The 23,452-nt window shown below is 35.5% G+C and overlaps 1 protein-coding gene across 20 annotated transcripts in view; it reads left to right on the top strand.

Moving 5' to 3' along the window:
- IKZF2 (IKAROS family zinc finger 2) overlaps positions 1-20,384 on the top strand; it is a 153,714-nt gene extending 133,330 nt beyond the window's left edge. For 17 of the 20 annotated variants that reach the window (XM_019802390.2, XM_034655114.1, XM_034655117.1 and 14 more), the window contains 2 exons: positions 5,903-6,046; positions 11,979-20,384. In XM_019802390.2, the coding sequence (XP_019657949.2) occupies positions 5,903-6,046; positions 11,979-12,703 (869 nt within the window). In that variant the 3' untranslated portion in view covers positions 12,704-20,384. The remainder of the gene's footprint in view (positions 1-5,902; positions 6,047-11,978) is intronic. The other 3 variants (XM_034655120.1, XM_034655121.1, XM_034655119.1) reach the window with 1 other exon arrangement.
- Positions 20,385-23,452: the final 3,068 nt, after the last annotated feature.

Below are 23,452 nucleotides of genomic sequence, written 5' to 3'. Positions count from 1 at the left end.
TCATTTATACACCCAAATATTTGTTCTTCAATATTGGATATAGTTTTAACCACATAAGTTTATATTAATGTTATTTCATGCTTTATTTCTTCTGGGCATGTTGTAATAATAATTTGAGATGATCCTTAATCTCCTTTTTATTCTGTTAACACTCTTAATGCAGAATTGGGTGTATGGGGTAGGAATTGATAAATGCCATAAGAGGAAAAAATATGGGCAAAATGCTTCTAGAGTTCATGATTAACCTTGCCTCACATACATAGCTTGGCACATGTCTCCTTTTAAAGACAGCCACAGTGAAATTCATATTTATCCCCTTCCCTCTCTTACTATCCTGACATATCTTGTCTATTTTTTTAATATTTTCTTTTAGTGGTAGAGGTGGGGATTGCCTTCATTGTGGTTGCCATTAGCTCTTTGAAATTATTATTCTTTTTTGTTTTGTTCATATCTGACATAATATGTGTCTCCTAGCCTCTCTTTCCTAAAACATGTTCTTCCCCATGTTGACTCTTCTAGGAGAGTATATCTGAAGTCAAAGAGGCATTCTTTCACTTCCATCAGGAAACATTTATTGAGGGCTTGCTAGGTGCCAATTTCTATGAAATATTCTGGGGATATAAAGATAAATGGACACAATTTCTTTCTTACATTTATAGTATGGTAGGAAATATGTACTTCAAAGAAAGATGAATAAAATGAAGCAAATACTCTAATAAAGACGTATACACACTTCTCCAGGAGCACAAATGTAGAGCTGACCTAACTCTGTCTCGAGAAATCAAGGAAAGCTTCTTACATGCAGTGTTTGATTAGTACATGAGGTCGAGAAAAATTGTACAAATTAGACGAATTCACAGAGACTGTATGTTCCAGGCAGAGCAGTTGCCACAAGCTAACACTTGAAGGTTCAAAGGAACATTAGCAGGTTCCTGGACCTTGAACATAGTTGGAGTTAAAGAAGTGGTAGGAAATAAGACTGACATGATTGGTTGTAATGCAAAAATGGAGCCTTTTATGCTAATCCAACGTTTGAATTCCACTGGGGTATTCAGTTTTGTGTCTTGTAAAGAAAAATGTCACCAATGTAGAATATAGGAGAGATGGCTGACTGAGGTGTGAGGAGAGACTGGAAGTGAGAATGCCAAGGAAAAGATGAGAAGGCAATAGCAGGAGAGGAGAACAGGGTGAAACACTTAAGACATATTTAGGAGGTAGACTAAAAAGTTTTTGAGTTTGAGAGAAAAGGAGAAAATTCATGACTTGTAGTTTTGGCAATAAAGATAATAATAATGGATTTTATGGCAGATTATCTTATTTGAAAATTATCTTTATACTCATTTTTCAGGTCTGTTTAGCTTGAAGAAAAAAACTTTAAATGCCAAAGTATGTAATTAGCTTTTACCCCCTTACCGGAAGACAAAAATGAAAGCATGAACCAAAAGATAGCTAGCTTTAAAGCAAGAACATATATTCTTAAGTTTATGCTTTGAATTATTTGAAAAAGGGAAATTCTTTATTGCAAGTTAGGGAACATAATTGAGAACCTGTAAACTTCTTCAACTTGTTTCCATTGGGTAACATTATTTCCTTCATGAAATCATTCAGGGAAAATACATTGAATATTATATTTGTCTCACATCATAAAAGGTACTAGAGACACAACTAAAATGCAATCCCTACATTAAGGTTACTTACCAGCTACTGGAAGAAATAGACCAGTAAACAAACAGAACCCTGTCTGACAGGCTTTATAGGGGCATATAGGATAGATGTCCAAATCAGACTCTGGGTGTCCAAGAGGAATTTCTGGGGAAAGTTATGTTTGAGTGGAGTTTTGAAAGGCAAGACAGCCAGCTAAATAAATGGAAGAGTCTTTATGCAGAGAGAACAGCACGTGTGAAAAAACAGACGCCTAAAGAATATGGTGAGTTAAGGACCTAGAAGTAATTGGTGTAATTAGAGCGCAGTTTGTAAGGGCAAAAGAAATCAGAAGGTAATAAGGTCAGAGAAAAAGTCTGTGAAGACAATATTGGGCCAGTTGTGCTAATAAGCAAAGAATTTTGTACTCTAACCTAAAAAATAATTGTGGATTAACATTTAATTGCTAGTGACATAGGACATCAATCAGAAGAGTCAACAGAAGCAAGTAGACCATTGCAACAATCTCCTGATTGGTCAAGTTGGGCTGAATAGTCTGGTATATACAGTTAAAAATTGAGAGCAAATGCAGATATAGAACCTAAAAGACATAGTACCTCCATGTGTGTATACGAGGAGGAGGTGGTAGAGAGAAGGGAAAGGAGACTGGGTGAAAGGAGGAAAACCTAGCATTTGCCACAATTATTTAGCATGGATGACCAGGTAGATAGTGGCGACATTCAGGAAGTTGATAATTAGGAAAATAGGAGAAGGCTTGGGGTGGGAAATGGAGATTTCAGTTTTTGAACACATTATCTTTTAGGCACCTGTGAGAGACTGAACCACCAAGTGAAACTGTCGGAGAGGAAGTTAAATATATAGATCTCAAGTTTTCAAGAGAGGTCTGGGTAGGAACTATATATTGGGAGCCATCATTCTATAGGCGGTAGCCTGAAGTAATACGTTTTCTAAAGTTATATGGGTAACTATAGAGTGAGACATCTAGAAGGCCAACAATATACCAGGAAGAAAAAAAGAAAGAAAGGAAAAAAAAGCCATGAAGATGAGTAAGAGAAAATGGGAGAATGGGAAGAGTGATTTCACAGAAGCCAAAGCAAGCGAGTATTGGCACCATCGGGTGCTATCAAGAAAATAAGAGAACTCACTTTTTTTTTTTTTTTTTAATATTTGGCAACATGGAGAAAATGTATGACAAGGTAGAAGACAGCCATTATTTTTGCCTGCCCTACATACCTTCCTTCTTCTTTTGATAACAAAATTTCCATTTTCCTTTAGAGAACTGTCTCCCATTGCATGAAGCCATGTCAGGACTGTCAGCCTAGGTTCCCTGTTCTTTCTTGGCCAGAGGGTGGACATGTGACTTAATCCATGTCCCTCAGACTCTGTCCTCTTGGATTTTGAATTCTGAGTGGACTGTTTGGTAAAAAATAGCTATGTTGGGAACACTCTTAGGTGCTTCTGTCTTTAAGATTTATCAATATGATGAGATAAATAATAGAAGTATAAATATATTTTTATCTTGGTTAAAACATCAAAAATAAGGCCAAGGAAGATATTTGGTTATGAAGTTTGGTCTAACAAGTAAGATTATTTTATTGGTGTTTTTTTTTTTTTTAGCATAGATAAATCTCTATGTGATTGTTGCATTATTGAATTAACTTAAGAACTTGTTTTGTGTTTCAAGCCCAAACATTGTACCCAGATCCTTGAATGCAAAAAAAAATTCAGATTAGTTAATGTAACTGAGAAAATGTAGCAGATCTTTTCCCAATGGCAGACCTTAAAAATATGTCAAAAGTCAACACTCAAATTATGTCTACAAAAGAATAATGTAGCATAATGGCTAAGGGCCCAGACTCTAGAGCCAGACCACCTAGGTTCAACTCAGATATTCCCTACTAACTAGATGTAAACCCCAAGGAATCTCTGAGGTTTTATTGCCCCATCAGTAAAATGGAAATGGTACTTATCTTGAGGGGGTTATTGAAAAGATTAAATGAATTATTAAATCCAGTCTTAGAACAGTACTTAGCACATAGTATATATCAGTTATTATTATTATTGCTGGTATGTTAGAAACAGGATCAATATTTGATGTGTGAAGGGCTGATGTAAAATAGAAGTAAGACCAGAGCTCTGACAAAGTCATTGTTTTCAGTTCACATGAGCTTCATTGAACTTGGGACAAATCATCTGAATTGAGGTGGATGTGGTGTGGGACAGTTCGCACACCCAGGTTTCGTTTTGAGTGTTGAATGTGTGCAAATATGAAAATTCAAGGTTAGACTTAGAGCAAAACTGCCAAGTTTTAGACTACTCATTTCAAAACTAATTAATGTATTCAATTTGGGGGCAAACCCTGTTAACCAGTTTTGCTGTTTTTTTTTAGCAAAATTTACAACAACAAACCTTTTTTTCTTTCCTTCTTTCATTTTGGATCCTGGTTTGTGACATATTTTCATCTTCAGTCCATACATGGCCTGTTTTTTAGCTTTATAGTTATGTTTAATAATGTAGTGAGTGCCTATAAATCCACCAGTCAAAACAGAAGTTAAGATTTTGACAATAATCTGTATCTAATTAATGGTTCCCAATCACATTCATTCTCCACTGCCATTCCATCCTCCTTACCACCCTTGTTTGAATTTTTTGGTCAGCCTTTCTTTGCTTTTCTTTTTGAGTACTTGTTTTTATTTTAGTTGTTGCTGAAACAGGACATAATGTTTTATGTTAACATCTTGGGATATGTATTTTTCCTCTTGATAATATCATGGATTATATCAGTATAGAAAATGACCTGAGTGTTTCCTTGTTTCTGAAACTCTTAACTTCCTTCCAAATTAACATCCAGTAATTGTGGCACCTTTTGTCAATTGTAGCCATATCTTATAGACATTGAAGAGTAAATTTTTCTGGCCCATCCACTGGACTACACTAAGGTTAACCCAAAACTTAGATTGAATATCAATTTCTTTAAACATGTCCAAATTAGGAAAACATTCTTCTGTTGCCACTTTCCATTTCTTCAAAATCAGCAATCTGTATTGGTTATTAAGTAGGTCACCTGAATTGTGCACTGGATTTTCTTAACTTTCATCTTCTGCTTTCTCATTTTATTTTAGTGTCCGCCCTTATAAATGAGAATGTATTGTGTTTCACGCAGTGGAACTATTCTTTACAAATGAAAGGAGCAGAATAAATCATTTTACAGTATATGCGGAAGAAGTAAAGATAGTCTAAGATATGAAACCTTTAGGCTCCCAAACAGTACTGGTACAGATACAATTTAGAGAAAGCAACAATAATCAAGAATAAGTTATGGTCTTTCCTGTGAACATTGGCTTCAGTCATTGATCTCATCTGTCTCAGATGTTACTGTATCCTTAAACATCCTTTGACAGTATTTTTACTCAAAAAAACTTTGAGAAGTTCTTTGTCTGTACTATGAATGTCCATATCTAATGTCAATATCTCTGAGCTAATCTGTTAGCCCACAGCAACTTAATGAAGAGGAAGCAGCTTTGGAGAGTTTATGTCCAGTGAATTAAAGCAGTTTAGTGAGCAAATATGCCAGTATGGAAATGGAATTTTTTATCCTGCTGAAGAGCCCTTTTTAAAATAAATTACAATCATAAAGTGGCCACAGTTTACTATGTGTAGACATGTTCGGAATTAGAATTCCTTCATGAAGGCTGCTTTGTGCAGGTATTTATCTACTGTCAATAGGGCTAACAGCTCACTCAGCTGATCAATAGAAGATCTGCTACAGGAAAATACACTGGTGAAAAAAAAACTGGTTAAATATCGTGCGTTAGTCCGAGTGTCTGTTTAAGCTTTCCTGCAAAACAAGTTGACTTACTTAAATTGTTTTAGAACAATAAACTCCAAAAGCCTTGAAAATAGTGCAGTCTTAAAGTGGTATTGATTTTAATCAATGTTAAAAACACTTTCAGAGGAGTAAGATGAGAAACAAGATGAACATGTTTGCCACCAATAGTGGCCAACAGTTTATGTCATTGATCTGAGAGTGACTCAGATAAAAACAAATCCTGTGCGTGTGTGTGTATGTGTGTGTGTGTAAAATTAGAGAGTGTACTTAAACACTAAAGATTATTCTTTCTCCTTTTATTCAAGCATACTAGCTTATGTTTAACACATATTGACATGGCACATCCAGCTTTGTATCTTTTACAATGTTGAAGAAATTATCAGATTGCATTTTTTGTATGGTTTTGCATAGTACCTCCTATGGAAGATTGTAAGGAACAAGAGCCTATTATGGACAACAATATTTCTCTGGTGCCTTTTGAGAGACCTGCTGTCATAGAGAAGCTCACAGGGAATATGGGAAAACGTAAAAGCTCCACTCCACAAAAGTTTGTGGGTAAGCATTACAAATGATTTTACTTCTTAAAAGGTGGTTTTAATGGGCAGATGTAGGTTCCCATGTATTACAAGCATGTATGGTATATTTCAGTACAAGAGATAAATACACATCTCTTTTGTCCATTATTCATTTCCACTTCATGCTGTTCTGTAGATACCACACTTACACACACACACACACACACACACTCTCTCTCTTAGGTATATGGGCCTAGGAAATAAAGAAAGACTGATAGAAGTTGCTATCTCAAAGTGAAATTACATAGAAGGTATAGCAGTATATAAAATAAAATGTTCATTTATCTACAAAATAAAAATACTTAATGAAAATGGTGTCGTCTATAAGCTAGTTTTGTAATCTTTTTTCCAGTTTGCATTAGTGCCAGGTCTTTAAACTCTTTTCTTTACATGCTATTAATCCTTTCTCTGTTTGATCTGGAATTAAAAGAAATACTTTCCCCCCAAAATTCTGCATTAGAAAAGTAACGCAGCAACCTACATTCAAGAGCTTTCATATTTGGATCTTTGTTTTCATGCAGCCTATGATTTTGAAACAAAAAGATTAAATATGATGTATTTAGATTTTTCTTTTTCATTTCCAAGCCCTTAGATATTCTTTAATATGCTCAAAGTTGGCATCATTCTGTACACTGTAAGTCACAAAGTGTTTCTAAGGATGCAAAAAGCATCCAGGTTTAAGAATGTCTAAAAATAGTGATTCTATATAAAGAATTGCCATTAATTATATATGTAATATATCTATTCTTACAGACTTTATATAGGGTAAAAATTAGAAAGATTTTCAGATTCTGGGGCGCCTGGGTGGCACAGCGGTTAAGCGTCTGCCTTCCGCTCAGGGCGTGATCCCGGCCTTATGGGATCGAGCCCCACATCAGGCTCCTCCGCTATGAGCCTGCTTCTTCCTCTCCCACTCCCCCTGCTTGTGTTCCCTCTCTCGCTGGCTGTCTCTATCTCTGTTGAATAAATAAATAAAATCTTTAAAAAAAAAAAAAAAGATTTTCAGATTCTCTCATTCTGGTGTCAAAGAGTATTGCGGAACATCCTGCTATAGGTTGAGTTGGTGAATGGGAGAAAATACTCTCTTTGGTTATTTCAGGGAGGGAAGGCTAATAAAATTCTTTTATTCCAATCACTTAGAGATGATTTCCTTCCAATCTAAAATTGAAGAACTAAAAAAATCACCAAAATATCATTTTAAGACAAGCCGGAGAGATTTATTGACAGAGCTCATTGAAGAAAAGGCTAGAGAACAGCCCTAACGGATCACGGCTGATCCTAGGTCAATTTAAAGCTCCTGCAAGAATACTCAAAGGCCTGCCTTGGGCCCTAAGTAACTTTTCTTTCTGTCTTTCTTGCTTCCTTTTTATAAATAACTATTTTTTAAATGCCATTTCATCTGTTTTTTTCGATTGATCAATTTTATGGATGTCCATTAAAATGCTTTATCCCAACTAGACACTAGTATTGTTGGGAAAACATGTCTTTGTCTTCTGAATCTATTTAGTTCTGTTCTTTGAAATATTTTTGTTTCCTATGACTTAGAGATACTAGTCTCAATTTGATTTGATCACATTCCTTAGAAAAGAGGGCAGATTTTTTAAAACTACGTTTTGATTTTTTTTAATTTCTAAAAAAATAAGAAATAATAAAATAACATTAGATTTTTATTAGGAGTTTAATGGTATTTTGTATTTGGATTATCCTTTGTAGTAAAATATAAAAAACAACCACACACTGTCTCTAGGACTTTTTTTTTTTTTCAATTCCTTTTCACCATGTTCCTCAGTTAAATACTGTTCTTTGACCTTATCAAGCCTTCCAGACCAATGATCCCTGAACTTTCTGCATATCTTTTTTGTGTCCTCCTTTTTCTCACCCAGCTTAGATTCCACGGTTAATCACTTTTACCACTCTCTTGACAATATTCTTGACTCCCTTACTTTGTTGCCTTTCTATCACCTTCTCCTGGTGAAACTCCACTCTCTAGTGAAAAGAGGAGCATCTTTCCCACATCTACAGAACTGCTAGTACCTGTGTAGAAAATCCCACAGCCTTACAAATTGGTGTCACTATAAATCAATGAATAAGTGATCTCCAATATCAGTTGTTCCATCCATATATTCCATCCTTTATTCTATCCTTCAACAGTCCTCTCTCCTACTCAGCCCTGTAGCCACTTCAAAATTTCTTCATTCTCCACAAACATTGTATCTCACTCCTTGATGGTATTATAGCTCAGCTTACAGGGAATAAAATCAGTCAAAATAATTTCAATATAACATCACTAGTCTTATAAAGATGATGTGTATTTATATGAATACTTTCTTTTTTCCTCCTTGTTTCAATGAAAGAAGTAGCCCTCTTTCTAATTAAGGTTAATTCCTCTTCTTGTGCTATGGAATTCTCCTATCCTAGCCCCCCAAATATCTTACATTATTATTCCTTTTTCTCACTTATATTTTCAACCTCTCCCCTCTCTTGGCATTTCCCCTTTCGTATTTAATATGATAAATTCTAATCATTAAAAAAAAAAAAAAAGTCTTCCCTAAAACCCAGGTCTCCTTCTAGCTACTACCTACTGTTTCCTTCCCTTCAAAAATGGAATTGATGAAAGAGTTCTCTATGCTTGCTTTCCATAGTCTCTTTCTTTCTACTCACTCCCTAATCTATGCAACCTGACTTTCTTCCCCATGCTACATGTGTGCCATAGTGCCAAGTGCAGCGGACCCTTTTAAGACTATCTTACACAACTCCTAGAGAGCATTTGCTACTCTTGAATAAGTAATTCCTTTTGAAATACTTCTTTCCTTGGTATCCATGACATTGATCTCTCTTGCATTTCTTCCAGCTTTTCTGCTCCTTCTCAGTCTTCATTATGAATTTACCCTTAACAGCTATGCAAATGGAGCAAAAGTACTAATGGAGGACTCCATTCATGTGCCTAAATATTTTAATATTTTAAATCAAGCTAAAAAATTATTGTGTTCTACCTTCCTAAATTGGAAGATTGAGTTCAAATAAATATAGAATCCTCAGATTCCTTAGAGTTCCACACCAGACCTTGACAGCATGAGCAGAACCACGCCTGACCTGCAGCCAGGCCTCTCTCTCGACCTACTTCTGGTTCTGTGCAGTACCAAAAGGGGCCTCATGCACACATACGTAAAAACCTTAGCCTGCACATTCTCTTTCTTTTCACATTGCACCCCACACACAGTACATAAAGAGTAGTGTGTTGGCCACTCCTCTGGCCTAAGTGTGTGAATACCAGCAGCACAATTGGTACTCAGGAGGATAGACCCTATGAAGAGGACTGTGCTAACTCCTTGGTGCAAGCTCAGTGCCATTTGGGCAACGAATTCTGGGGTCCTGGGTATCCAGGGTATGGTCTAGGGAGTAATCTCCAGATAGGCACATTCCCTTGGCTATACACATTCCTCATTCCATGAGGAGAAACAGACTCTGTAAACATGGGGCCCAGTGCAAGAATCCAACTTGCCTTGGTCCGTGGGCAGGCATTAAAAATCTTGGTGTTCTTCCAGGTTCTATTTTTGACTTTCTCTTCTTCAGACTTTACCTATGCCTGGGTTATATCTTCTATTCTTGTGGCTGCAGAAGTCACTTTCGATCAACTGATGACTTATATATCTACATCTCAAGCCGATATCTCTCTTCAAAATATGAGACTATATTTTGGTGGTTATTGGACCATGACTATTACTCAGTCTTTTCCAACGTGCACTGCCATCCACTAAGTGTCCCAGGCCAGAAACTTGGGCTCCATGTTCAACTTCTTTCTCTTTCTCATGCTCTATGTCTAGATAATCACCAAGCCTAGAAACTATATTTTCTAAATTTCTCTCCATTCAATCCAGTTTTCTCCATTTCCACTGCCACTGTACTAATTCAGTACACCATGATCTTTACGGCAATAACTTCCTAAACCATCTCAATAAATAAATATCTAATCACGTCACTTCCCTGTTTAACCCTGTTAATACTTACTGTGCTTAGGATAAAATTCAAATTCCTTAGCTATTGAATGAGCCCTGTTCTTAGCTTTTCCATCTTCTCCTCTTTTTCCACTCTCAGCCATATAGTGAAATGTAAGTGATCTCTTGAACAAATCATGCCCTCTTGCCTCTGAGCCTTCCTACCAGCTGCTCCACCCCCACATTCCTTTACTTGGCTAGTATTTGTCATCACATTCTTCTCTCTGATGCCACTTTCTTCACGAAGTCTTCTTTTACTCCCCTAATTATGTATTCTTTTTATTTGACCGCATAGCATGTATCACACTGTATTAATAATGATCCCTAAATTGCTGTCACTTCCTCTAAACTGTAAGCTTAGAGAATGTAGATTAGGTTTGTCTAGCTCAACTTTTAAACTCTTAACATTGTGATATCTTAAATTGAATGCCATGAAATAAGGTCTCATCCGTTTTTTCTTCCATTTTCATTACTCTGATCATTACCCTGATCTCACTTTGGGGACCTCTCTTCAAACCTGAAATTAATACTAGCTATCTGAAAATGCTTTTCCAGAATTCAGTTCTGTGGATCAACGTTTTTTATAAACATTACAAATTAGGCATCCATCTATAACAACATACTAAACATTTATAAGAAGTCCACATATATTTTTAAGAGTTTTTATCTGTGAGGTTTACCTATCAAAGTAACCAGGCAATTAGTAGGAGACCGCATTTAGTGGCAGAATTTAAGAAAGATTAAATATACTGTCCAAACCTGGAAGTATTTAAAGGAGAAAACTTAAAATTACTTCTCCTGCTTTATGCACAGAACTCTTTCATGGTTAATCTTTAGAGACTATGTTGAAGTAAAATATAAATTTGTTGACGTTAATATTAAAGGGAAAACTACAAAAATCATTCACTCGTGGTATAGTATAGAAAATTAACAATGGGTGTATATACCAGCATCATTGCCCATATGTCTGAATAAGGAAGGGGTGGTGTAAAAATGATTAAATCTCCATTTCAAGAAGCAAAACAACAAAACACAGTATTTTCCAAGTTTATAAATCAACTACTTTTGGAAATAACTCCTGTATTTAAACAGTCCTAAATTTCATACAATTTATCAAACAATACTTTTTTTGAGAGAGAGAGAAAGAGCACTGGGACACAGGTGGGTAGGGAGGGGACAGGGGAGAAAGAGAGAGAGAGAGAATCTTAAGCAGGCTCCATGCCCAGCACAGAGCCTGACCTGGGGCTCCATCTCACGACCCTGAGATCATGACCTGAGCTGAAATCAAGAGTCAGTCACGTAACCAACTGAGCCACACAGGTGCCCCCCCCAAACAATATATCTTTTAACAGTTTTTTAATGGTGTTGTTTTTTTAATTCTCTCGGTGACATATACTGGCTCTCTTTTTTTCTAATATAGCTGTTAAATCAACCAAATTAACCCTATGTAACAGTGAGGTGACAGATGTTATAACCAGATCACTCTCACTTTTGTGATCTTTGTGGCTTGGTCACTGATGTCTAAAATATGCAAAACAGGCATAGTCTCTGACTTATTTTCACCTGGTATTTCTTCTTTTGCCTATAGTCGCTGAGCTGTAGACAAGTGGAAATTTTAATTGAGAATGAAAATAAGATAACACACTCAATCATACCTTTCAGGCTAGATGCATTTTCATGATGGCATTAAAACAAGTGCAAATGGCTTGTGAAATTCTTATTACTAATCCTCTTTGCAGGTTGAGAGTATTTGTGAGTCTCAGCAGAATTAAAGAGCCCAAATGCTTGATCTAAAGAATAAGATTATCATATTATAGAAAATGGAGACGATTAACTTTGTACATTTATATTTTAATCCAATCACTAATTTTGTTGTATTTTGTTTGTTTCTTACTTTTCTCGCCCTCCGCCTTTCAGGGGAAAAGCTCATGCGATTCAGCTACCCAGACATTCACTTTGATATGAACTTAACATATGAGAAGGAGGCTGAGCTAATGCAGTCTCATATGATGGACCAAGCCATCAACAATGCAATCACCTACCTTGGAGCTGAGGCCCTTCACCCACTGATGCAGCACCCGCCAAGCACAATCGCTGAGGTGGCCCCAGTTATAAGCCCAGCTTATTCTCAGGTCTATCATCCAAATAGGATAGAAAGACCCATTAGCAGGGAAACCTCCGATAGTCATGAAAACAACATGGATGGTCCTCTCTCTCTCATCAGACCAAAGAGTCGACCCCAGGAAAGAGAGGCCTCTCCCAGCAATAGCTGCCTGGATTCTACTGACTCAGAAAGCAGCCATGATGACCACCAGTCCTACCAAGGAAACCCTGCCTTAAATCCTAAGAGGAAACAAAGCCCAGCTTACATGAAGGAGGATGTCAAGGCTTTGGATACCACCAAGGCTCCTAAGGGCTCTCTGAAGGACATCTACAAGGTCTTCAATGGAGAAGGAGAACAGATTAGGGCCTTTAAGTGTGAGCACTGCCGAGTCCTTTTCCTAGACCATGTCATGTACACCATTCACATGGGTTGCCATGGCTACCGGGACCCACTGGAATGCAACATCTGTGGCTACAGAAGCCAGGACCGTTACGAGTTTTCATCACACATTGTTCGAGGGGAGCACACATTCCACTAGGCCTTTTCATTCCAAAGGGGACCCCTATGAAGTAACGAACTGCACATGAAGAAATACTGCACTTACAATCCCACCTTCCCTCAGATGTTGACATACCTTTTTTTTTTAATATTATTACTGTCATTAATTCTTATTTTGTGGACGCAGTGTCATTTGCTCTGCCTAATTATAATAAGGAAGAAACAGAAGAGAGAAGGGACAAGGGATATTGTTTCTTGATAACTTGGCTTGTTTATTTTGTGGGAATTTAAGAGCAGTTCCATTTCTGCCATGCATAAATATAAGGTGTATCATGCTTTGGAAAAAAAAAAAACACTTGACTCATAGATTCACCTGAGAGATTCTAATTTGTCACTGATGTTCAGGATTATAATTGAAGGCAAGAAAGTTTAGAGTTTTCTGGGTAGAACTTTCTCAGTTTAAAGTGGTATAAGTAATTTTACTCTTAAGGGAAGAATTTTGTTTCAAAATGTAAACTGTTTTTTTTTCCCCTCTAGAGATCATGGAACACAAACACATTGTTACTTTCAGTGATAACTCCTTGGATGAGTTGTTGTGGGTTCTATGTTTACTTCCCCAATGGAATTTATAATACGGTATGCTATACACTGTACCATATAGCAAAACTGTTGAACTACAGGTAGTTAGAGACACCTACGATACATCTGAGGTCCTATGATCTTATTTTTCTAAACTTAAGCAATGTTTTCCATAGTTTTGATGACTGGCATTTTATAGACACCCTGGCAGCCTTACTTTTAACACCTTTAATGAATAGTATTTTTATCTAGTTTTAAGAATAACATATGGTCTAAGAGTGGCTAAGAGGCAGTCAGTAGTTTCCAGAAAGGACCTCTACTTTTCATACATTTGTTTGGGAAGTTTTCTTTTAAAGTTGTAATGTGAGGGCAGCATAGTATGCGTATTTGTTTCTAAAAGTATGCTTACGATCGTCACTTTATCAGCATTTAATCAGTGTTAACCAGTCAGCAGAAAAATATAATTAGGCTAACAGTGGGGGGGGGGGGAACCAACTCAGAAATCCCTTTTCTGGTATGTCTCTTTTCACTGGTTTTTTCAAGCTGTGAACACCCAGTGTTCTATCCATAGTCCATCATCTTTTACTATTTGAATGGAAGATCATAAAAATCTTGCTATAGTTTTTTGCTTTCCAAATCTTGGGGCAATTACTAATTCTACCTGAATGTGGTAACTTGAACCCCATAAGGTTGTGGAACTAGGGCTATTTATTCTAGTATTTCTTCAATAATAATATTTACCGCTTTTGGTGCAAGGAAAAGGGAACTTCTTTGTAACCTGTAGACTACAGATAAACAAAAAAAACAAAACTTATTTTTACCCTTCTTGGAGTCTAGAAAATAACCTAACCTCCAAGCGCAAGTCACCATGTCCTGCACATCTTTCCGTCTTGAAAACATTCAACTATTTATAAGTCCTTGTCAGAAATGAATCTCAATCCCTTAGTAAAAATTTTCTCTTCTTTTAATCCATGCATATGTTGCCATTTTTCATGTGCAAATTTTTTAATTTATAAGGGTGCTGTTTTTTTTCTCTGCAGTCCAACAGCATTAGAGGGGAGGAACCAAATGAAATCAAATCATTTTGGGGGGACACACTTGGATGCAGAACTTGCTGCTTGTATTGAGGGAGGACAGGCCTGTCCATGACTGGATTATCTGGTAGTCATTTATGAATACTGATCCTGTTAAGCAGTAACTGATAACTGCTCTAAAAAAAAATCATTGAATAGGAGGCTGAAACTATGTTTCTTGATACAGATGATGTGAGAACTAGCAAGATTAGAGACCTATGGACAGAGAAGCAAATCTGGCCCCAGTACTGCTCTTTACTCATTCTCTCATTTATCATCTGCTAATTTAAGTGACTTCTACGCACTAACACAACTACAGCGAGGCAAAAATGATTTTAACTCAGCTCTCCTTTACTGGCCCCTCTTGTAATTATTTTTGGAGATATGTCCAAACTGTTCCTTTAAATCAAAGAGAATGCACCAAAACAGAGACATGAAATGTTTTAAATAAAATGTCAACTGTCTTTTTTTTTTTTTTTCTGCATGCTTTGGTACATTGTGAACATACCATTTATCCAAAGGTAAAGCATGTTTTTGAGTCTCCCTTACTGCCCCCAACCTAACCACTCAAAAAAATTGAAATTTCATATATTTTTTTCCTTTTTGGAGGAAGGTAAATAATTTAAGGTTATTGATTTTGTGTTTTAGTGTAATTTAAGGAAGCATTTGTTCCTTTGGCTGTGTGTGGATTTCTGCTGGCATCATCTAGGAATTGTCTTCCTGTTCACTGTTTTTTTCAGTGTATGAACAATTGTGTACCTAACTGGCCTGGGATGAAGCTGAATTTTAGGTGGACCTAGAAAGTTGTGTATTACCCCTATGAAGACAGTACTAATGTAGTCTCCTTTTCTCATTTCATCTCTTGGACATCTATTTTAATGAAGGGACTTAATATTTGTGAGAGTGTATTTGCTACAAGCATATACTTGTACTTTCTTAGCTTCACCATATGAGGAACAGAAAGAGGTAAAGATGGCTCTGGGTGTGGCAGGGACAAATGAGGACGAGGTCAATTCAAATGTGCAGGTTAGAAAGAATTTTTGTGGGCACAGTGCTTTCTGGGAAACTCTGAATGACTATATTTGCATGCCTCCTTCTTCACAAAAGGAAATATGCAAGTTGTTAGGGCCTAAAAATAAATAGGAGAGTCAGACACCAAATAAATCAAGTTTTACGTAACAGTTATAAGCCCAGTTTATTTAGGTGAGATTTCACATTACAAAGTACTTGAGGGGCATGAAAATGGGTTAGCCTCTCTTTTCTAGTTTGGCAAAAATTCAGAAATTCATCACATTGCTTTACCCTAATTTTGCCCAGAAATTTATCTCCAGCTCTTGCTGGAGATGTGTGCTGCCTCTAATAGTGGTCAATCACTTTTAAAAAGCCATTCTAATCTGGCTTTTTAGAACGGTGAAAATGACCAATAAGCAGATTGGAAGAGATTTCAAGTCGTTAAAACATTCCATTGAGAATTTTCTAGCGGGACAAAATGGGAGAATGAGAGACCAGGATTTAGATTTGGCTACAAAGTAGGGAGAATGTCTTTCCTACATACATACAAGCAATTGTATGTGTGCAACAGTGTGTGTATGTCTGTACACACACACACACACACTCTTTTAAAGAAAAGTCATGGAAAGAAGCAATCAGTGACCACATGCGTTGCAAGAGCACATAAAGAGTTAAAATTATAATTAATACCTGAGCAATTTAGGAAATTTACCAGATTGTATTAACAAATATTAAAGAAGTTATTAGTGTGTCTTTAGGACTAGTTCATTCAACTTAAACCTTGGGTCTTTACAGTCTTATTTCCAGAATAAATCAAAACACACAAAAAGATCTCTAAGCTAATTTCATATAACTTCCAAAGTGAAAGAAACACAAATAACTTTTGAAAAGGAAGATACGGAAAAGAAAAAATGATTAACTTTTACTTGTTGGCAAATGGAGAAAGACCAGAATATTTTAGTGAGCTTGATGTTGTTTTTATTTATAGTTACTGTGTATCAGTTCTACACCTCACAAAACTATGAAGTCTTGATATGTTATAAAGGTTTGACAAAACATACATTAGTGAAGGCATTTAGATGAAAATTAAGTTTTACTTATTATCCAAATGTTATTTCATCCTGTCTCCAAAATGATTCCGTAAAGTAGAAAAAGAACAGAAAAGGCTACAAAAATACAAACAAAAATCTCCATGCCCCTAGTTTCAAGACAGAACTTAGATTATGAGAGGTACTGGCTACATTATTATTATTTTTTTTACTTTGAAATGTTCATTTTACAAAAAGGGATATGTTACATATGTGGTCATCTTTAGTTATATTTTATATATTATTTTAGTAAGTACTATCTGTAACCGATTATCAAAAAAAAAAAAAAATCCCCAAACACAAAAGAAAAAAAGAGTAGGGGTGAAATTGAAGTTTGTATATATGAGAGTTATCTTAGAAATGTTTTTAAACCTCCAGTTTCTGCAAAATAATTAAAATATACAGTAACTGGTATCTTAAGATCCTGAATTTAATGTATTAAATACTTATACAATTTCTTTATATTGGTGCCTTTTTAAAATGCATTGAGAGAGTGTTGGTTAGCTGTTGTAGCTCTACAAACACTTTTATTGTGTATTTTTAAAAACCAATTAAATTTGAGTACCATATGATACATCTTGGTGTTCTTAGGGCAAAACTGTTAGAGGAATTTCCAGTACAGAGAATGTCAGCTCATCTGTTTAAAGTAAAAGGAAACTTTGAAACCAGATTTTAATCTTATTAGTTTGATAGTGTTTCTGAATACCATTACAAGATCACGTAGGTAAAATATGGCATGGGGGAAATTTCAGCTGTGAATTGCATTATGGTATGTGTTTTTGTTTTGTTTTTAAGGAAGAATAAATTCTAGTATCACACAAGGCTTTATTAGTGGAATTTTTGGTCAATAAAATACAGTATTGTTTTGGAATTTCATTTACAGACTAGTGTTGTACTAGTCTGAGACCTCTGTCTCCTAATCTGTTAATGTTTTATGGAATAATGTAAAGAAGCAGGTAATTAATTCTCCTTGAACAAAACAAAACTGAACAGTCATATCACATTGCTATTCTCCAAAGCATAATCTCAAATGGTTTCCTACCATGATTGTGTATTACTTGCAATGGATGTGTTAGGATATGACAGCTTTTAAAAAAACAAAACAAAACAAAAGGCTGCTTGTTATACAAAGCAAATGTCCTATGACCAAGAACCTGTGATATGCTAGTGTTTCTTTTTATCATAGTGTATTGCTAGGCCAAATAATGACACCTTGAATATTTTTACATTTATTGCAGAAACCTAAAATTTTGGGATTTCCATAAGGTTTTTATGTAATATTTCTAGCTTTTTAGTTTTCTCTTGCTGTACTGTAAGTTTGTGGATATTTTTCACATGCACTCTTAGAAATAAGTTCCTAATTCTGTTTATGGGGTTTTTCCTCCCATAACCTTGCATTTGTATATTTTCTGTATAAATTTGTTGTGAATTAACCTCTACCCCATACAGAGAGTGGTACGTGAATGACTAGTTTTCTAAGATGTCCTTTTTATTGTGAATAAAATATAAAATTTAGAGGCCCTCTGCTAAGCCACATAAAATACAACATATAACTTCATAAAGGTACAGATAAGCCAGTTTGCAGTTAATTGGGCCCTTCAAATTACCTCAAAGTGACACACAGTAAGAAAAGCTTCTCAAACGGGTGGAGGTCACTGAATCCCCTACTATGCACTTATCAGGATTCTACTTAATTTACTGGAAATGGATTTTTAAAAAATGAATACACTGTAACAAGGGAAGGACTCTGGGTTTTGGTTTTCGTTCTTTTATTATTTTGTGTGTGTGTTTTTAAGTAGTTCAATTTCTGAAACTGTGATAAAACATTTTGACTGTCAAGCACTCTCAGATTTTGAACATAAATCACTTCCCCTTCTGTGTAACGAAGTTCTTTGTTAGCTCTTAAATTTTGTGTCCTCCTCCTACCCCCCTTTGCTCCCCTGGCTCCGTCCCTTCCATCACTGCCTCTGGACATCTCCGCCTCTCTTTCCCACCAGTGCGAAGATTAGGTCAACTCTTAACGATTCATCGGTCTCTTAAGTCTTAACATTTTTTGTGTGATTTTTGTTGGCTGTATAATTTGCTGACATATTTTTATACTCAAGTGTAGTTTTATATTAAAAAGAGAAGTAGTTGGATTAAAAATAGTAAGGTATATAACCCTTGTGCTACTTTCACTTTCAAATATTGGGTACCTAAAATAGGACTTCAGAGATTATGTCATCATAATATGGTATGTTTGCCTTCCTTTTTTTGTTGGGTTTTGTGTTCTGATTTGGTTTTCCTTCTAAAATGTATGAGAGATTAAACAATTTTTTGCAAGAATTTAGAAAGATGTTAAAAGTCTAAAGCAAAAAGTCTTAACTGTCTCCCAGTTGGGGGAAAATGCTTTAACATTACTATAATAATATTCCAGGTTTGGAGGGGGCTCTCCAGGCTTCATATCTGCTCTTAATAGTTGGATCTTTTAGACCATGTGTTATTTGCAATCCCAGAATGATTGCTTCTGCTATTTAGTTTAAAAGATATTTTTTCTTTTCTTTCTGTACAAGTGCAATACTTTCCTTGAAGTCTTAAAAACTATGGCTATTTTTTTTAACTGACCTATTCTTTCTTTAGTTAATGACAAAAAGAAACCCTTGAAAATCATGGTATGTTAGTTAAAGGACATAACAGGCAAAGAAAAAAAAAAACAACACTCCATAGACAAAAGATTAAAGAATGTTGAAACCTCTAGTCTAATCTTATGGTGTCTATATTTAGGCTAAATTTGCGTTGGAATTGGTAATCTTTTGCCTGAGAAATGTGTCCTAAAGTTGAAAAAGTTGCAATTCTTAAAAGACTGAATTTCCTTCTTACCCTTGCCCAGTGTTATAAATTAATAACCTAATATTTTTAATTTCATTTTTCTTCTTTTGGAAATGAACTTTAAAATAAAAGCAAAGCACTTAGCTCAATTTTAAACACCTATCACCTACTGAAGACAATTTTTAAGAAATATTTGGAGCACTGTTTTCATACAAATTTAAGTAAGAAGTATTTTTCGTATCATACATATTTATATGTAGAATGCTGGTTTTCTTTTTTTTATACCTGTGTCCCTGTAGTAAAACTGCTGTAATGTAAATACATGTTTTGTTAAAAGATAACATTTCTTTGGCATTTCTTTTAAAGGCAGTTACTGCATTTGTATAGTATGAGTCTTGGCCATTTTAGATTTTTTTTCTTTAACAATACCAAAGGTAATTAGACTACTTTAAAAACTAATTGCTTGACAGTTTCTAGGATATTTTGAGTTTTAGAAGCAAAAGAAAAAAAAAATAGGTCAAACCAGTAAACCTCATTTTTTTTCAAACTAATAATTTGGGAAAATAAAAATTGTTTAAAAAAAGAAATATATATAAATATATATGTAAAATTACAATTCCAGACCTTGTATGTCAGGTTTGCTCAGTGTAATGTAGTTTTTTTAAGGCTCAAATACAATACCTCAGAAAATGAGGTTTACTATGGAAATACTGAAACAGTCTTTGCAGCTGTGTGACAAGTCACTCTGCTATATTACCAATTTGGAGACCTCTGCTTAACAGTTTTATCACTGCAGACTAAAATGTGGGACTTGTATTTTCTTTGTTTTTAATGCACACACATACATGTTCTGTGCATGTATGTGGGTACTGTGTATACGTGTATGAGTGTTGTATATGCATGTGTGAGTGTGTGTCTGTATGTGTGTACAACTAAAGCTGCAGAAACTTTGTAATACTTTGTGAAAAGGATTATATTATAAAGGTTTGTACTGTCTGAGTGCACAGCTACTGGAATAAATTTAGGGAATCTCAGGAACAAGCATATAATTTGTCCAAGATTTATTTCTTCTCAGAAGTGTAAGTGCAGTTTTTAATTCTGTATATTATTTAATATTTTACCAATAAAATAAACTTCTGACATAAAAAGTTTGCTATAAAAACTTTCTGGTGAAAATTCTGTACACAAACACATCTTCCAAATACAGAGGACTAAACTTGAATAATATGAGGCTTAAGTTATTGTCCTTGTGTTTACATGTCACACTGCCTGAACCAGAGATATGGATGCATCTGAGATCGGGAATCTCCGTCTTTACTATGTAGTCCCCCAGAGCAGAGTACAAAGTATTGAATGATTTGTTAAGGATGGCATCTCTTTACTCTTCCAACAGTTTCCATATATATCTTATTTTACCCTTAAATCTTAGCGGTATGTATGTTAGAGCCTATCCTCTATTTATAGAAGAAACCTAAGGGCAGAAATTTGTTGCTCCAAAGTACAGAGTAAATTATGCAAGCAATTCAACAAATGGTTCAATAACCATATTGGAAACCAGCATTTCTTAGGAGTCAGACCAATATTAAATAAGGTTTAAGTCATAGACACTGTCCAATCACATTGGCAAAAATGTAGATGTCTGTTCTGCTTTACGTTACACTATCACTATATGAATCATATGCTTCTCAGGTTTTATAAATACAGCTTATGTTTTTCCATGAAAAGTTTGTTCTGTTACCAGTGTCTTCATAACCAGAAATGTAAAAGGACATGTATGACTGCCCATTTACCTTTAGCTATTTGCCTATCCTCCATGCCAATTTCAAGCCTACCATCACATTTGAGAGTTACTAGAATTTTTCTTCATCACTAAGCATTTATAGATTTTTGTATTTATTACATTTCCCAAGTTCACATAGGATGAAAAGTACTGTACCTTCAATGACATTTTACTTCCTTGACTGTCTTAATTCAAAATACCTAACTCATAGGGGAAAAGACAAAGTAGCAAGGCAAAAAAAAAAAAAAAAAAAAAAAAAAAAAAAAAAAAAAAAAAAAAAAAAAACCNAAAACAAACAAAAAAAAACCTAACAAATTATTGTCTGGTATTACATTTGTAAAGAATCCCTTGAAGACCAACAAGAAATATTTATCAAATTCATCTGTTTATAACGTTGAAAGAGCAAAATGAAAAAGACTTTAAAAAGATGCCATATGTTTTTTATTTTTCTATTGCAGTAGGGTCAGAGAAATGATAAATATTTGAAATCTCGATATGATTTTAAGATTTTATCAATATGCTCAAGGCAAAGGGCTGTCTAGGGTATGAGCCACCTGGTAAAGGAAGTTCATTTAGCATTTTGGCAACTCTACATCTTGCTCTTAGGGGCTCTAAGATGGACCCATTAAACGTCCAGCAACACCTCATGTTTTATTAATAGCCCCACTAAAAGTTCCCATTATGATTTGAACTTCTCACTAGAGGTACCAATGAGGATAATAACTGGTGAAATTGAATTTTGCTGCTTTTCTTCCATTTGGCACAAAACTTGAGGGAAGTGCTTCCCTAAACTAGCCTAACAGGCAGATGGGAGAAATTGACAAAGATGATAAAGAATCTATAATCCCATAGAAAAAAATGGGTAAAACTAAGTGGGGGCGGGGAGATTCTGGAAAATAAAAACATAATCGTTTGAGAAAAAGAAAGGTTAATTTTTTTTTTTTTGTCCCTACTGCTGCTGTATAATCTCAGAATGTCTTAGATCAGACCAATTGCTTCTAACTTGGAATTTTGTCAGGTACAGGAAAAGCCCCTCAGAACAGTAAAAGCAGATACTGCCCATGTTGCTGTTGAGTTGTTTTTTCTAGAAATCCTGTATGAACCTGATCATCTGACCAATTGGAACACATGCAAAGAAGCAAGATTTTTGAGTGCTTCAGAAAGAACCAAAGGTATAAAGTAAGTATGGTAAGGGTACTGGACTTGGATAAGCCTATGACTGAAGAGGCAGGAATCACTTGTCATTTTACCTCAACCGATGGAGAGTGCAATCAGAGTTAGCGGTCTCCATTGGGAGTGCTTCATGAACTCCGTTGATGAGGAAGTAGGAGAATAAAACTAAAAGGGAATGGGAATAAAGTCCAACTTCATATTGATTTGGGTTTGGTGGATACAAAAGCTTATAAGACTTTGGCCAACACCACTTTTATAAATGATGGAAATTCCAACTCTAACATCCCCCATTCAAAGTAGGGATGGGGGACTTAGGGCATTTGGCCCTTAGAGCAGTAAAATTGGAGGTACATCTTAGAGGTGGAATATTTTAGGCCAGGGAGTAAGTGTTCTTTTCTTCCATATTTTCTTTGCTTATTTTCCTGTTGTTGTTTTTTTTGTGTGTGTAATTCATCTACATTTCTTTCTAGCTCCTTTCTCGCTCTCCTCATCTGTGTTCACATCAATCTTTTCTGTAGTTCCCCTCTTCTCTGCATAACCTGTGGTACCATTTGCAATCTGTTCTTCATCCTGTCATATTCCGATTAATCTGAAATACAATCTCTTTCAGTACAAGTAATTTAATGCAACCAGAATATATATGAGTTTAAACTGTGACCTTCCCCACAAGTACTTTGCAAATTAGCACAATTGTTGCTGACTTTATCTAATTTACTCTCAGAATTCTCATGAAAAGTGTAGGATATCTGATACTTCATGTTATTGATAGGAAACAAGCTCAGGTTGGTTGTGATTTTGTTCATAAAAACCCCAAGCACGTGAAAAAGCTAAAGCTAGATATACTTAGCCTGGTATTTTATTTTCTAAACAAATTTATTCAGCATTTGATTGGTAAGCCCCATTAACAAAGGAGAATAGCAAGTCTGTAGTATAAATGTTTGGGTCCCCCCCAAAATTTATATGTTGAAATCTTAATGCCAATTTGACTGTATTAGGAGGTGAGACCTTTGGCAGGTGATTAGGTTATGAGGGTGGAGCCCCCATGAATGGGATTAACGCTCTTTTAAAAGGGAACCCACAGAGCTCCCTAGTTCGTTCCACCAAATGGAGATGCAGTGAGAAGTCACCAGTTATGAACTGGGAAGAGGGCCTTCACCAGAATGTGTCCATGCGGGCACCTTGATCTTGGACCTCCAGCCTCCAGAACTGTGAGAAATAAGTTTCTTATTTTTAAAGCTACCTCCTCTGTGGCACTTTGTTATGGCAGCCCAATAGGA

The sequence above is a fragment of the Ailuropoda melanoleuca genome, chromosome 2 (assembly GCF_002007445.2).
Source record: "Ailuropoda melanoleuca isolate Jingjing chromosome 2, ASM200744v2, whole genome shotgun sequence".
NCBI lineage: Eukaryota > Metazoa > Chordata > Mammalia > Carnivora > Ursidae > Ailuropoda > Ailuropoda melanoleuca.
This window is presented reverse-complemented; position numbering and strand designations above follow the sequence as displayed.